The following is a 13421-nucleotide window of genomic DNA, read 5'->3' as shown; positions in this document are numbered from 1 at the left end:
TTTTATCGACAAAATTGGCCATTTTGGGGAATTTTGCTTCGATGAAACGGCTCATTTGGGAAAAAATTGTGAATTTATCATGCTTAAATAATTCAGTGGTTTAACAAATAAATTTGTTTTTATTTGTTTTTTTGTCTTCTTTATATAAACAGATGCAATATTGGGCATGTTCAACGTTTATTTAAGTACTGCAGTTTTGTTTTTCCGTAACAGTTACACTCTGAGATAAGAACTGAACAGTCAAAACCTTATAGCAGATATTTTTGACCAAAACAAACACTGGTTAGTCACACAAGCTATAAGACACTTCATTCTTTAAAAAAAAAAAAAAGTTTTTTTTTTCTTTTGAAATTTGGATTTTTTTTATAATTTCGGTTTGGGATCGGGTCCGTTTGCTCTGGGAGTGCCTTTGTTTTCCGGAGGCGCAGACAGTGCTGGAAAAGCCCTGTATAAGGGGAGGGGAGCACTGGCCCCAGACCCCAGGCCTAATTTTCCGGATTTTAAACTTGGAACAATTTACACCCCTGAATTTCAAATGAATTTCGAAGCGATATTATGAATGATTGTACACAGCAATATACCAGTTAATGTTATGTTTTGCGTGATCTAAAGTGAACTGCTTGTGACATCAATCCTTATATTTACCAAGGATAATCTGATTGACTCACAAAGTGGACAAATAACTCGCTTACAGATTTTAGTGGTGAACAAGAGCTCATGGTGAGCAAACTTGCAAAATCCAATACAGATTTAAAAGTTTGATACTCGGTGTGAGCAAACTATTGTGTGCCGTTGAACCCCATGGACTCTTGTTGTTGGTGTTTCAGAGCAAGATCGTGCGAGTGTTGAACCTGTGGCAGAAGAACGAGGTGTTCCCTAGTGAGATCATCCAACCTCTGCTGGATCTGGCTGCAGACCCCACAAAACCAGCCCTTCTGGCAGCAGGTAATCACTGATTGCACAGGCTGAAACTTCCTTAATCAAACATGTTTAACAATAATTGAACAATAATTATAACCTGTTGGCTAATATTAAGTTATATGTCTGTAAACGTAGCAGTTTGGTTGAGACAACAGAGTAGGAAACTGATGTATGCCTGTCTCAGTGTCTGTATTCAATAGAACATGAGCAAACTCGACTATAGTTAATTCAAGTGTTTGTTTATGAATATATATTATCAGGGGAGTGATTTTTCCGCCGATTTCCGCGGATCGGGTTGTCCCGGGGGTCACTTCTGAGATTCGCGTAAATTCTTTTAACAAATGTAGGGGGGTGGTTTCACTGATTCAATATTTCAATATTCAAGATAGCAACTTGATATTTGGCATGCATGTGTATCTCATGGAGCTGCACATTTTTAGTGGTGAAAGGTCAAGGTCATCCTTCAAGGTCAAATATATGGGTCAAAATTGCTCATGTAATGTCATTTCTGCAATATTGAAGCTAGCAATTTTATATTTGAAATGCATGTGTATCTCATGGAGCTGCACATTTTGAGTGGTGAAGGGTCAAGGTCATCCTTCAAGGTCAAACGTCATATAGGGGGGCATTGTGTTTTACAAACGCATCTTGTTTTTAATCATTAAATGATATTATTATCGTTTCTTTCCTGTACTAATTTGTGAATGGTAGGTTTCATTACTTACCTGTGGACTTATGTCCATAGATACATGATGAACTGTGGCTATGATCTCTTTGATAAACCACAGGCCTTGGTAGTCAGCCATGTCTGACTTGGTCATTTTTGACTGTTTACAGACCCCCCATAACTTTTGCAATATTGAAGATAGCAACTTGATATTTGGCATGCATTTGTATCTCATGAAGCTGCACATTTTGAGTGGTGAAAGGTCAAGGTCATCCTTCAATGTCAAAGGTCAAAAAACACAATCCAAGGGAAGTAATAAGCTTTAAAGGGAGATGATTTCTATACCTGCCAAATGATAAATAGAAATTGTATTTCAAAGCGGCGCAGTAGGCGGCATTGTGTTATGACGAACACATCTCTTGTTTAATATTGAACACATCAACTTCATATTTGGCATGCATGTGTATCTCGTGGAGCTGCTCACTTTGAGTGGTGAAAGGTCAAGGTCATCCTTCAAGGTCAAAGGTCAAAAATATAAAAAAATACAAATCATTTCTCCATTCAATCTCTTACTTACTTCTCGTTGAGCTGCACATTTTGAGTGGAGAAAGGTCAAGGTCAACCTTAAAGGTCAAATGTCAAATGTATGGCTTCAAAGCGGAGCAGAAGGGGGCATTGTGTTTCTGACAAACACAAGTCTTGTTAAGTAATGCGCCATCTGTATTGCAGCCCAGGCAGCTGTTGACCGCGTGCTGGCAGCCAGTGGCAAGAACAGCGGCTCTCACGGCCGATCAGCGGGCCGGGAGGACAGTGGTCAAGGTGGTCAGTCGGCTGCTGAGAACATGCTGGCCACACAGAATGACATGCTCAACACTGTAACACAACTGTTGCAGAACACAAACTCGGTATTGTGACACTTGTGTTTGTTGGAAAATCTGTTTTATTTTTTTTACCTCGATAAAACGCTCGGCGTTACGCCGCGTTCGCTAATTCCCGCGGCGTGTATTACTTTAGCCTAGTCGGTAAATGCAGACAATTTCCGTTCTCATCAGTGACTGCTGCGCAACGCCGCGTTAGCAGTGTGCTACTGGGCATGCCAAAAAATAAAAACATTGTTATAATAAATTGTTAAATACTGTAGTACATGTATAAAAAAGATAATTGTATAGAAAATTAATACGTATAAAAATTATGTTGTTTAATTCACAGGTACGTCTACAATATGAATGAATATAAGACATTTGACAAATTAATATTTAAATCATAACACATATAAGACAATAATAAATGTTATGTTAAGTTTCCAAATGAGAATAATAACTAGTAATCCGAAACACACTACGATTTTTAACCAGGTTTTCCGAAGGAAAAAACTGGTTATTAGATTGGCGAATGCGGGCGGGCTGGCTGGCTGGCGGGCTGGCGGAATAAGCTTGTCCGGGCCATAACTATGTCGTTCATTGTCAGATTTTAAAATCATTTGGCACATTTGTTCACCATCATTGGACGGTGTGTCGCGCGAAATAATTACATCGATATCTCCAAGGTCAAGGTCACACTTTGAGTTCAAAGGTCAAAAATGGCCATAAATGAGCTTGTCCTGGCCATAACTATGTCATTCATTGTGAGATTTTAAAATCATTTGGCACATTTGTTCACCATCATGGGACGGTGTGTCCCACGAAAGAATCACGTCAATATCTCCAATGTCAAGGTCGCCACGACTAAAAATAGATTTAAAAAAAAAAAAACTTACAAAGGGGGTTAATTTTTTTTTGGTCATTTCAAAAGTTCAGTTTGAGTTTTCTCCCTTTATCAGATTTTTTTTTCACAATGAAAACCTGGTTTTGTGACAATTTTGTCCCTTGTTAATGTTAACACAACGTTTACAAATGCTTCCAATATACAGTCATCATGTATTTTTCCCGACAAAAGCGCGCGAAAATTATGCTGCAATGTACAAGGTATACTCCTGCAAAGCGTGCGTGTATTAATTTTTTTGATACAAACTTTATAGCGCAGAGAATATTGAATTTGGTTGATTTCGGTTAAAAGTTTCTTTGGTATTTCTTAACAAAATTATATCGCAAATAAGTTGATATTTCCTCCAAAATAATTTCAATTTATACACGCCGATTCTTTATCGTTACGGTATTTTAGTAGAGTAATTATTTTAACAGTAATTGTACTATAAACTGATTAAAGAAGACATCTGGGCGGAACTGGATTTTAAGTGTTTGACGTCATGAAAACACGCAAAACTTGTCTACTGACCTATTGTGTAGACTGCTGTCTGCGGTGTTTTGACAAAAGGGATAAACATGTGTGAATGTCACTCTGCCGATTTGGTCCATAATTACTGGTAAACATTGTTTTGAATGTCGACGCAACAAGAATACAACTGTGAATATTAAATGCAACTATCAACTCAATAGTTTACACCTTCTCTTAGCAATCAATGGAATAACCTAACTTTAAAGAGAAAATAAATGCCTTAGCGAGCAGAGAATTGACTTTGTTCCGACAATTAAAACCATTCCTTATGCATTCGTTGAACGTGTTTACTTGAGTAAGTTATGCCTTTAGACAGGAAGCGGCTTTTCTTTGATTACGTCAAACTGTCAATTCACACAGATTTGCGAGATTTTTAGGGTCCTTGGTCATTTGTTTACATGTTCAGTATAGAAAATCACCTGCTAACATGAAAACTTTGGATTAAATTATCAAAATAAAAACAATGTTGCAAACTGTGTTTATATTAATTGGTAAGTATAAGTTAAAATACGACGTTTTGTTTGTCGTAAATCAACGAGTTTTCTATACAACAACAACTACTTCTACAACCACATCGGGATCGATCTACATGTATCTTGGTAGTTTTTTTTTATTGTAAATATTATACTACATGTACATGTATGTACTTGTAATAAATGTAATTTTATTTGAAAATCAGGATGTCAAACAAAATTAAATTGATCGTTATCTCGTAAAACGCGGAGTTTCCCCCGCGTTGCCAACGACGAGGGCCGCCGCGTCGGTTTATCAGTTTTGCCGATCGTTAACCGCCGCGTCCAAAATAATGCAAACGCCGCGTCTGGCGGGATTTTCTTAATCTCCCTCCAGGTCAATCACCGCGGAGTATGGAGGGAAATTGGGGGAAACGCGTGGAGTGTACTGTATCTAGAATAGCAATGAACAAAACGTGTACCGGTATTTATTTGAGTCGCCTATTTATTTGACATATGCATATGCGATTAATCAGACTTTAAATACAATTAAACCGCTCCTGTTTTTCTCGTATCCCTTTAATTAAAATACGCTGCTGTCGTTCAGGATAGTTTGGGAGTAAAAAACAAATTAATTAATTATCACTGTTCAATTTAATTCGGCAATCAGCAGAGATGTGTAATATTATCGCCATATAACTAATTATATATTTCGGCAATCGGCAGAGATGTGTAATATTATCGCCATATAACTAATTATTTAATTATCACTCTTAAATTCAGATCGGTAAATATTCAGTAGAAAGATAAAAAGTGGTCAGCTTAAAAATATGTATTGACGGGTATTGTCACGTTTTTGTTTCATTTGCTTATCTCTTTATACGACTTTGCGACCGGCCGCTATTTTGAAGGCAGACGGCGATATTAAATGTGTATTCAAATTATACAACATCTGCGCATGAATGACCCAATATTGTCCGATAGCTCCACCTGTTCTCACGTTTCATTCGACAACGTCATGTCATGTAAGCGAGCTCAATGTTGATTGGCCGACTACCATTTGGACTTCAATAACAATAAGGTCAAGCGATTTCTAATCGGGTACAGACCGGGTTTCGTTAACTGTTCGAATTGCGAACACTTTCATTGAAACAAAGTGACAAATATAGAAAACCAGTCCAGATTAAAATGGCGGATTTTTTCAACGAAATTTATCTAGATTTTCACAATTTAGTTTTTTCTCAAATTCTTAATATTTTCGCAAAAGGCTCAAATGGCGAACGACAGCGCGAGCGTGTTATTATTGGAATAAATGTTCACTTTTACAGGGCTCGCGCTGTCGTTTGCCATTTGCGAAAATATAGCGAATTTGGTTCAAGAAAAATAAAATTTGTGTATATGCTAAAATCGAGTTTAATTTCATTGAAAACATCCGCCATTTTAATCCGGATTGTTTTTTTTAAACTATTTTTCTCTTTGTTTCCATGAACGTTTTGAAGCACATATGGTAGCTGGCCAATCAACATTGAGTTCGCTATCGGGTAATATTGGGTCATTCATGTGCAGTAAATGGAATACACAGTTGATATTGTCGTCTGCCTACAATATAACGGCCGATGGCAAAAGTCGTAAAAAAATAAGCAAATGAAAAGAAGCGTAACACTCTATAATTTTTTGTTAAGCTGATCACTTTACAACTTACTACTGACTATCGATCTGAATTAAAGGATGATAATTAAATAATTAGTTACATGTGGAAGAAGTTACACCTTTCTGTTCTTGATTGAAATTAAAATGTTATAATTACTTTGTTGTTTTTTTACTCACAAACTATGCTATTGTAAAGCAATATGTCAACCAAATAGTATATTAATTACGTATTTGCTAGGTTACTTGTGTTCATTTTCTTTCAAACAATATACACATTTTATTTCATGTGCAAAATGTGTACAATTTTTTGGGACTGTCGTTTTCGGATAAAGTATTTTTCGTCAATTTTATTATATTTTCGATGTTCTTTATAGAAAAAATAGACTTAAAAATACACGCGCGGTGATACGGAAGGTGCAGAAATATCTTTACCAATTTCCTTTCATGAGGCAGAAGACTTGGAGCTTTATGTGATAATTACCTTTCAGTTTGGTATATGTCGGAGTTCAATGTCAAAAAAAAAATTACTAACAAAAATAAAATCCCTACCTACCTACCCACCCAAATTTACCTGGGTCGGGTTATGTCAAACAAACATATTTTTAAGATGGCCCCATCATTGGACGGTGTGTCGCGCGAAAGAATTGCGTTGATATCTTCAAGGTCAAGGTCACATTTTTAGTTCAAAGGTCAAAACTGTCCATAAATGAGCTTGTCCGGGCCATAACTATGTCGTTCATGGTGAGATTTTAAAATCATTTTTCACATTTGTTCACCATCATTGGATGGTGTGTCACGCGAAAGAATAACGTCGATATCTCCAAGGTCAAGGTCACACTTTGAGTTGAAAACCTGGTTTTGTGACAATTTTGTCCCTTGTTAAACCTGTTTTGATTGAATTCATCACTGTTACATCTGTTTTGATTTGAATTGCAATGAAATACTTTTATCACTGGTCATAATTGTTATCATTATCATTTTTGATGGTTGATTGAATCATCATTCTCTTCCTTGGCAGTTCTAATTGGATCTCAGCATACTCAGACCACTGTTACCCACATTCTGATTGGTCGCAGCTGTGTTACCTTACTTCTGATTGGTCAATTGCAGGGCAGTCAGAGCCTGGATGCTCAGCAGCAGCAGTTGCAGCAGCTGCAGACCCTACAACAGCAGCTGATCCAGCAGACGGCGCTCATGCAGCAGCCGAGCGGTGGCAGCGGGCCCCTCATTGATGCCAACCTGTTGGCACAGATACAGACCCTCACGAACCAGCTCCTGCAGAAGACTGAGAGCAAGCAGGAGGATGGAGGCTTTAACAAGGTGTGCACCTGTAATAATGCTTCTGTCATTAGGGTTACAGTGCTCCAGGAAGGCCTAAATTGAAGGGCGCCCCGCCCTGCGCCTCCGAACCTCCGCCCTGCCCTTTTTTTTTTTTACATAATTATGATAATTAATAAATCTCTTATTACATGGTATTTAATTTATTCCTCATTAAAGACATTATATTTGAATGGTTTCCTTGCTGGAGCACTGGGGTTTTATATTTAGGGATCACTAAACAGTATACAGTGTGACTAAAAAGGGTCACAGTGGACAGCGGAAATATTTAGTGGCATTTTAGCTAAATCAGGGGTTTTCATTGTCGAACATTTGTATTTAAGGTTTTAAAGCATAGTCTTGCATTTCCATTTTATATTTGCATAAAAATGTTTCATTTAAAAAGCTTTTCACACATTTTCACACATTTTGTATTGACCTGCCCTGAGGAGCATCAGAAGTTAGCATAAATTAGCAGGAAGCAACACATTGCTATTCACTCGAGACTCGAGAGATCTGTTATATGGTTATATGACTGCTTTGTTTCAGAAACTGTTGGACTTTGACTATGGAGACAGTGATGATGAGGGGGACAAACAGAACAACATTCAGGGGTAAGTTGTACAATATAAACGGTGGACAGGATATGTAACTGAAGTGATTGTTCAGCAAGATATCGGTGCAATTGATTATTGGAATACATCATTGACTGTGTAGAATACTTTTTCCAGTTTGCTTAAAATATATAGATTCATAAAATGAAGAAAATGAATTTGTTTTTGCTGTGAACTGTAAAAACATCAATTCGAGAAAATGGTGAAAGTAACATAATTATCAATGGCACACATGTAAGTATTAATTGTCTCTCTTTCCACTGACATAATAGTGTGCTATAACATTGAAAATATACCAAAATCCTTAAAATACCCACAGTATGTGAAAAATACTCTTTTCTTATGCTCCCATTGTGCATGGTCTTAAAGTTTAATGGGGTTATACTGCAGTGCAACTGATCAGAACTCCATAATTTTAAACTAAGAAAGGGTGACAGTGTGTTTTTTTTGTTTAAATGTTGGGCAGGTATTCGGTTCCATTCCCAATGGAAAAAAGTATATATTTTTCCCTAATGGGACCATAAAATTCTCAATTGAAGGTATCAAAGTTATTATTTCATCTTGCTAGTCCCATAGATGTAAAGAGTTTCAAGTTGAAATATCCATCCAACTTCTATTTCAATGTTTACTATTATATGTAAACGTTATCAATAATTATTTAAAAGATTTCAATCGAGCAGTTACATATTTTCTTAATTTAAATTTCATTGAAGCTGTATTTCCCTATTTTCACATGTATAGGACATATTCATAACAAGGTTAGAAAAAGCCCTGTATAGAAATAAAATCATGAAGGTTGGTTACCCAGATGGGTAACCATATGTAGTCTGTTGATTTCCCAGCCAAGCAGCTAAGAGCCCAGGTCAATGTCATGGGCATATCATACTTTCTTCAATAGCTGAGAGAATATTTTCTTTAATAGCTGAAATGTTCCATCATTGATTCTATAAGCTTTATCTAATTTCTAATAAAGCAGTGTCTAATTTCTAATAAAGCAGTGTCTATGATAAAAATTTGTTAAATTGTTTCTAGCTTTTAAATAAAAAGTCATGAGTCTGACAAAAAAAATTTGAAATTGACTTCCCCTGAATTCGATCTACTCACCGCGGGCAAAAGGAAACCATTTTTTATCAGTAATCACTATGTGATTATAAAGAATACCTATCATTAATGTATTCATACAAGAACTATGATTCAGGGTTCTCAATAACTTTTGAGCAAACAGGCCCAAATGTGAAACCAACAGGCTTTCTAGGGGGGTCTGGGGGCATGCTTGAGCACTTGATTTCCTGCATTTTGGGCCATTTTATGGCTAGTTCAGGGGTCAACCAGGCACTTAAATTTTAGCATTTTTGTGTGCATTTTATGAATTTTAGCTTTTTTAACTAACAAAAGATAAATGGAAAAAGCTCTTTATTACTTTTGTTAAATTTTAACTCAATATGTGATTAACAGAACGTCAAAATATTTTACTGCTTTTTAACCGATTCCAATAAGCGCCTTTTCATTGTTGTTGTTGTAATGCGTTAAGGAAGATACTGAAGCGACATCTTTGCTTTATAGCAAATAGGAGAAAAATTACAGAAAAAACACGCAAATTTCGAAAAGTCAATTGCAGACCTGTTTACTTCTACAGATTCGCCGTAGTTACTACGGATTATTTGGCTAAACTAAGCACTACGGATTTGTACTGAAAAACTACGGATCCATCGATCAAAATGGTCAAATTTTAGTTGTAAATCCTACTTTTGCTTATTTTCGGTCCTAACGGGTAATGTATCAATCATAATCATTTTGGCGCTTACGTAGTAAAAAACCATTGAAATTCAAGCCTCCCGAGGAACGAGTGCTGATCGAGCTTGTCGAGTTGTCACCGAACGACAACTGAATTGCGTATTGGTTCGCAAATTTAGCCGAATATATACGATTTTACGTTGCTATCCAGTATACACATCTCTCTCTATTGCGGAGAATACCGACGATAGTCGATGTATCAGGATTGAGCACGCCTGTTTTTACACACGTCCATGATGGCCGCAAGCAGACGAGAAATTGGGATTAACGGCGAAAATAATAAATACCATTCAAATTAACAACGGATATCATATGGTCATTAGGGAATGATGTAATGCGTGTGTCAATTAACGCAACATACTACGTTTGAGATTTGAAAAAAATATTTATCAGAAATCTGCACAGTGAATGTGCGTCACGGAAACGAGTGTTGGAAAATTGTCTACTCACAAAGTTAAAGCATTTATTATAGTAAGATGAGTATCGTTCGAAAATTGAAAGAGACAAACATGATTTGAGATTTATTATGTTTGTTACGCTGTACAGTTAAATGAAATAGCATTGAACTGAGGTTGTCAAGTGCAAAATATTGAAAGGTAAACCAAAGACCTATAGATTCTATAGGTCTTTGGATAAACAAATAAAATATATTATTTTAACTCCATTTAATATATCATAAACATAATAAGAACACTAAAGGATGTTTGTCAATATTTGTTTGTTTTCCCCTTATGATATGTAATTTAAAAAAAAATACTGAATTAAATTAATAGCTATTCTTAAAGAGCTTTTGATCAAATGGTGTATTTAAGAATCTATAGATTATTGCAAGTTTAATATGCATGTGGATGGACATTAACTAAATATTGTCTTCATTGTAAGAAGACATTGAAGCAGCACTTTATAATATAAAATGCTGTCAAACATGCACTTAAAAACAATTTTAATTCTGTTACTTATAATCATATGTATAATGCTGAATGTCTCCCAATTTCATGGTTTATCGCGATATTTTTTTCCAATATCGTGGTTTATCACGCTAATTTTCCCAAACCAAATGGCACAGGCTGTAACAAATCAAAGCAAAACAATCACTTAACAGATTTAATTATTAGCAACTAGATTCATCTAATGCTTTATTTACCGTTAAACTGATATGTGACCCAGTCATGGTGTTTTAAAGCTCAAAATGATTGAAAAGTTTAAAACTACTGACAACAGCCCAAAACTACTGAGAGATGCCCTCCATACTACTGAGAAGCAATTAGTAGGGTAAACAGGTCTGCAATTGCCGATTTTCCAAATCTGAGCGATTTTCAACCGGCCAAAATCTGATTTCAAACAGCCGATTTGGCCGGCGGCCGGCTCTTATTGAGAACCCTGATGTTTGTGTGTAGTTTTAAAAGTCTCAAGATTTGTGATTTTGTGTCCCAATATGTAAATAATGTCAACGTAGTGTAATAGCTTGTCATCTTGTCAGCGATTTGAAACAGTATATCACCCCATTTCTGTATTTACAGAGAGGTGCGCACGATACTGCAGGACCAGGGCCTGATGCAGCAAATCCACCAGGTGTCCCAGACAATACAGAAGAATCACCAGTACAGTGCCGAGCTGTCCGACCAGGAGCGCCGTCGCATACTGGAGCAGCAGCAGGAAGAGTTCAACCAACAGATTGCTCTGGTAACTACCAGTCCCATGGTTCACAAAACGGTTTTTTAGGTGTATACAATCTAAATACTTACATTCTTTTGTGTCTCTAATCAGTATAATTGTAACACTATTTTGTTGAGTTCTTCGGCCACAATCCACCTATTCCTCAATGTATACCGACCCTAAACCTGTCTGGCGTAGATGCTTTATACCCAGTTGTTGGGCCCCCAATATGCCCAGTTTATAAACAGACTTGTTCTTTTGTTTATAATTATGAACGTCTGTCGGGGAAAACTGGCTTTAATGCATGTCTGACCTCCCAGATTTGCCTCTGCACAGGTTACCGATAATCAAGGAAGACACTGTGCTTTTATGGAATGTTAAGTTTAGAGGAAGCCTCGTCTAAATAAAAATCCAGTTTATGCGGTGTCCTCCTATGCAGGCTGCACAGGCTAATCTGTGATGAACTATGCTTTTGCATAAAGCCTATTTTTTCCAGACTGAAACTCGTATGTTCATACCATATTCTTGCCTGTGTTCAGTCCTTGGACCGGTCGGGCGGTGCAGGGTACCAGGGCGGTGAAGACCCCCCGATGCCGGACGGTGCTTATCCAGAGGAGGGCGAGTACACGGAGGACCAACTGCAGGACGAGGACTTTCGGGACCATCAGCAGCTCCGGGACAGGGAAGACAGGGACAGGAGCAGGTCAGACAGACGGCGACGCTCCAGGGATAGGTCCAGGTGAGCTACCAGTGGTTGTGGGTTTGTTGAAACATTGCAGCCAGGTAGTGGGACAGTTTTTCTTGTGTGCCTTTACATGTTACATGAATGAAACATGGTAGACAAACAAGAAATAATATTTTACCCCAGGAGGCACCTTGCTCAGAACTTGTGTGTTGATGTTATTATTAATTTCTCTGGAGTGTTTGTATAATTTCCAAGAAAATACTTTGCTGCCATGAGGTGACACAATTTTCCTTATTTGACATGATTGTATATTCGTACCAGACTTTTTTTTCAAAACGTCAACCAACCAGAAGCCTTCTTATTTGCCTCATTTCAAATTTTGTTAACTTGGGCAGAACATTTGATCCCAATGTGTCACTGTTAACAAATAAATCTCATAATGGGTAAGAAAAAAGCTTGGTCAGAAGTTAAATTTCTTACACAAACATCATAAAAGCAAATCAGTTGAATACATTTTATTTGGGTCTCAGGTGAGCTGATAAGGTCCTTAATCCCTCTTGTAACCCTTTCTCATTAGTATTATATATTCCAGGTCGCCCAAAAGACGCAAGAGGTCAAGGTCAAAAGAACGTAGAAGGAGGTCACGCTCTCGGGAAAGACACAGAGACAGACGATCTCGGTGAGTGGGGCAGGTTATGGGTGTAATTGTTGGGAAGGAATGATGGAGGACCAAAAGAATTACTAGCAGACATGTACGCTATTGGGAAATCTGAACTAGTCTGTGCAGATTTGTTCATGAGACACTTTAGACACATAGACGCAATGTTTGGTTCTAAATTAAAAACGAGTACAGGTGTTTGTATTAGCGTTTAATTGGTCGTGATACATTTAATTGAAATATATAATTGATAAACTGTTCAATTATATGTAAGTTTATATATTGTATTTTATATTCCATGTTTATTAACATGTATTGGTTCTTGTCCCTCATGAGAAAAACAATGTTGACATGTATATATAGGATCTGGCACGAGTTGTCATATTATACCATATTTTATTTAACGAGTTCAGGAATTTTGTTAGTAAGCGAGCCTTTCGTGAGCTAACGCCTTTCGCGAGCTAAGTGACGAATTTCCTGGACGAGTTTAATAAAATATGGTATGATATGACAACGGATGTCAGATCTTTTTTATCACATGCTTTTAAATGAGCAAATTAAATAAATATTTATGCAAACATAATGATTAATCCCGAATGTTGTTTACATTTCGTGACGTCATTTTACGTTGCAACGTCATTTCAGCAAAAAGACAAAATACGATTGGTTAATAAACGAAAACGAAGCCAATGAAAACGCTTAAAAATGTATTACACATGTGTAATATAAAAAA

At 36.9% G+C, this 13421-nt stretch overlaps 1 protein-coding gene across 1 annotated transcript in view; it reads left to right on the top strand.

The window, feature by feature from the left end:
• LOC127853089 (SR-related and CTD-associated factor 4-like) overlaps positions 1-13421 on the top strand; it is a 40277-nt gene that overhangs the window by 8864 nt on the left and 17992 nt on the right. Inside the window, exons 4-10 of the mRNA XM_052387286.1 lie at positions 828-945; positions 2318-2493; positions 7075-7284; positions 7831-7895; positions 11210-11372; positions 11885-12084; positions 12623-12709. Of these exons, the coding sequence (XP_052243246.1) occupies positions 828-945; positions 2318-2493; positions 7075-7284; positions 7831-7895; positions 11210-11372; positions 11885-12084; positions 12623-12709 (1019 nt within the window). The remainder of the gene's footprint in view (positions 1-827; positions 946-2317; positions 2494-7074; positions 7285-7830; positions 7896-11209; positions 11373-11884; positions 12085-12622; positions 12710-13421) is intronic.

The sequence above is a fragment of the Dreissena polymorpha genome, chromosome 12 (genome assembly GCF_020536995.1).
Source record: "Dreissena polymorpha isolate Duluth1 chromosome 12, UMN_Dpol_1.0, whole genome shotgun sequence".
NCBI lineage: Eukaryota > Metazoa > Mollusca > Bivalvia > Myida > Dreissenidae > Dreissena > Dreissena polymorpha.
The sequence above is the reverse complement of the archived record's forward strand: the minus strand, read 5'-3'. Positions and strand labels throughout refer to the sequence as shown.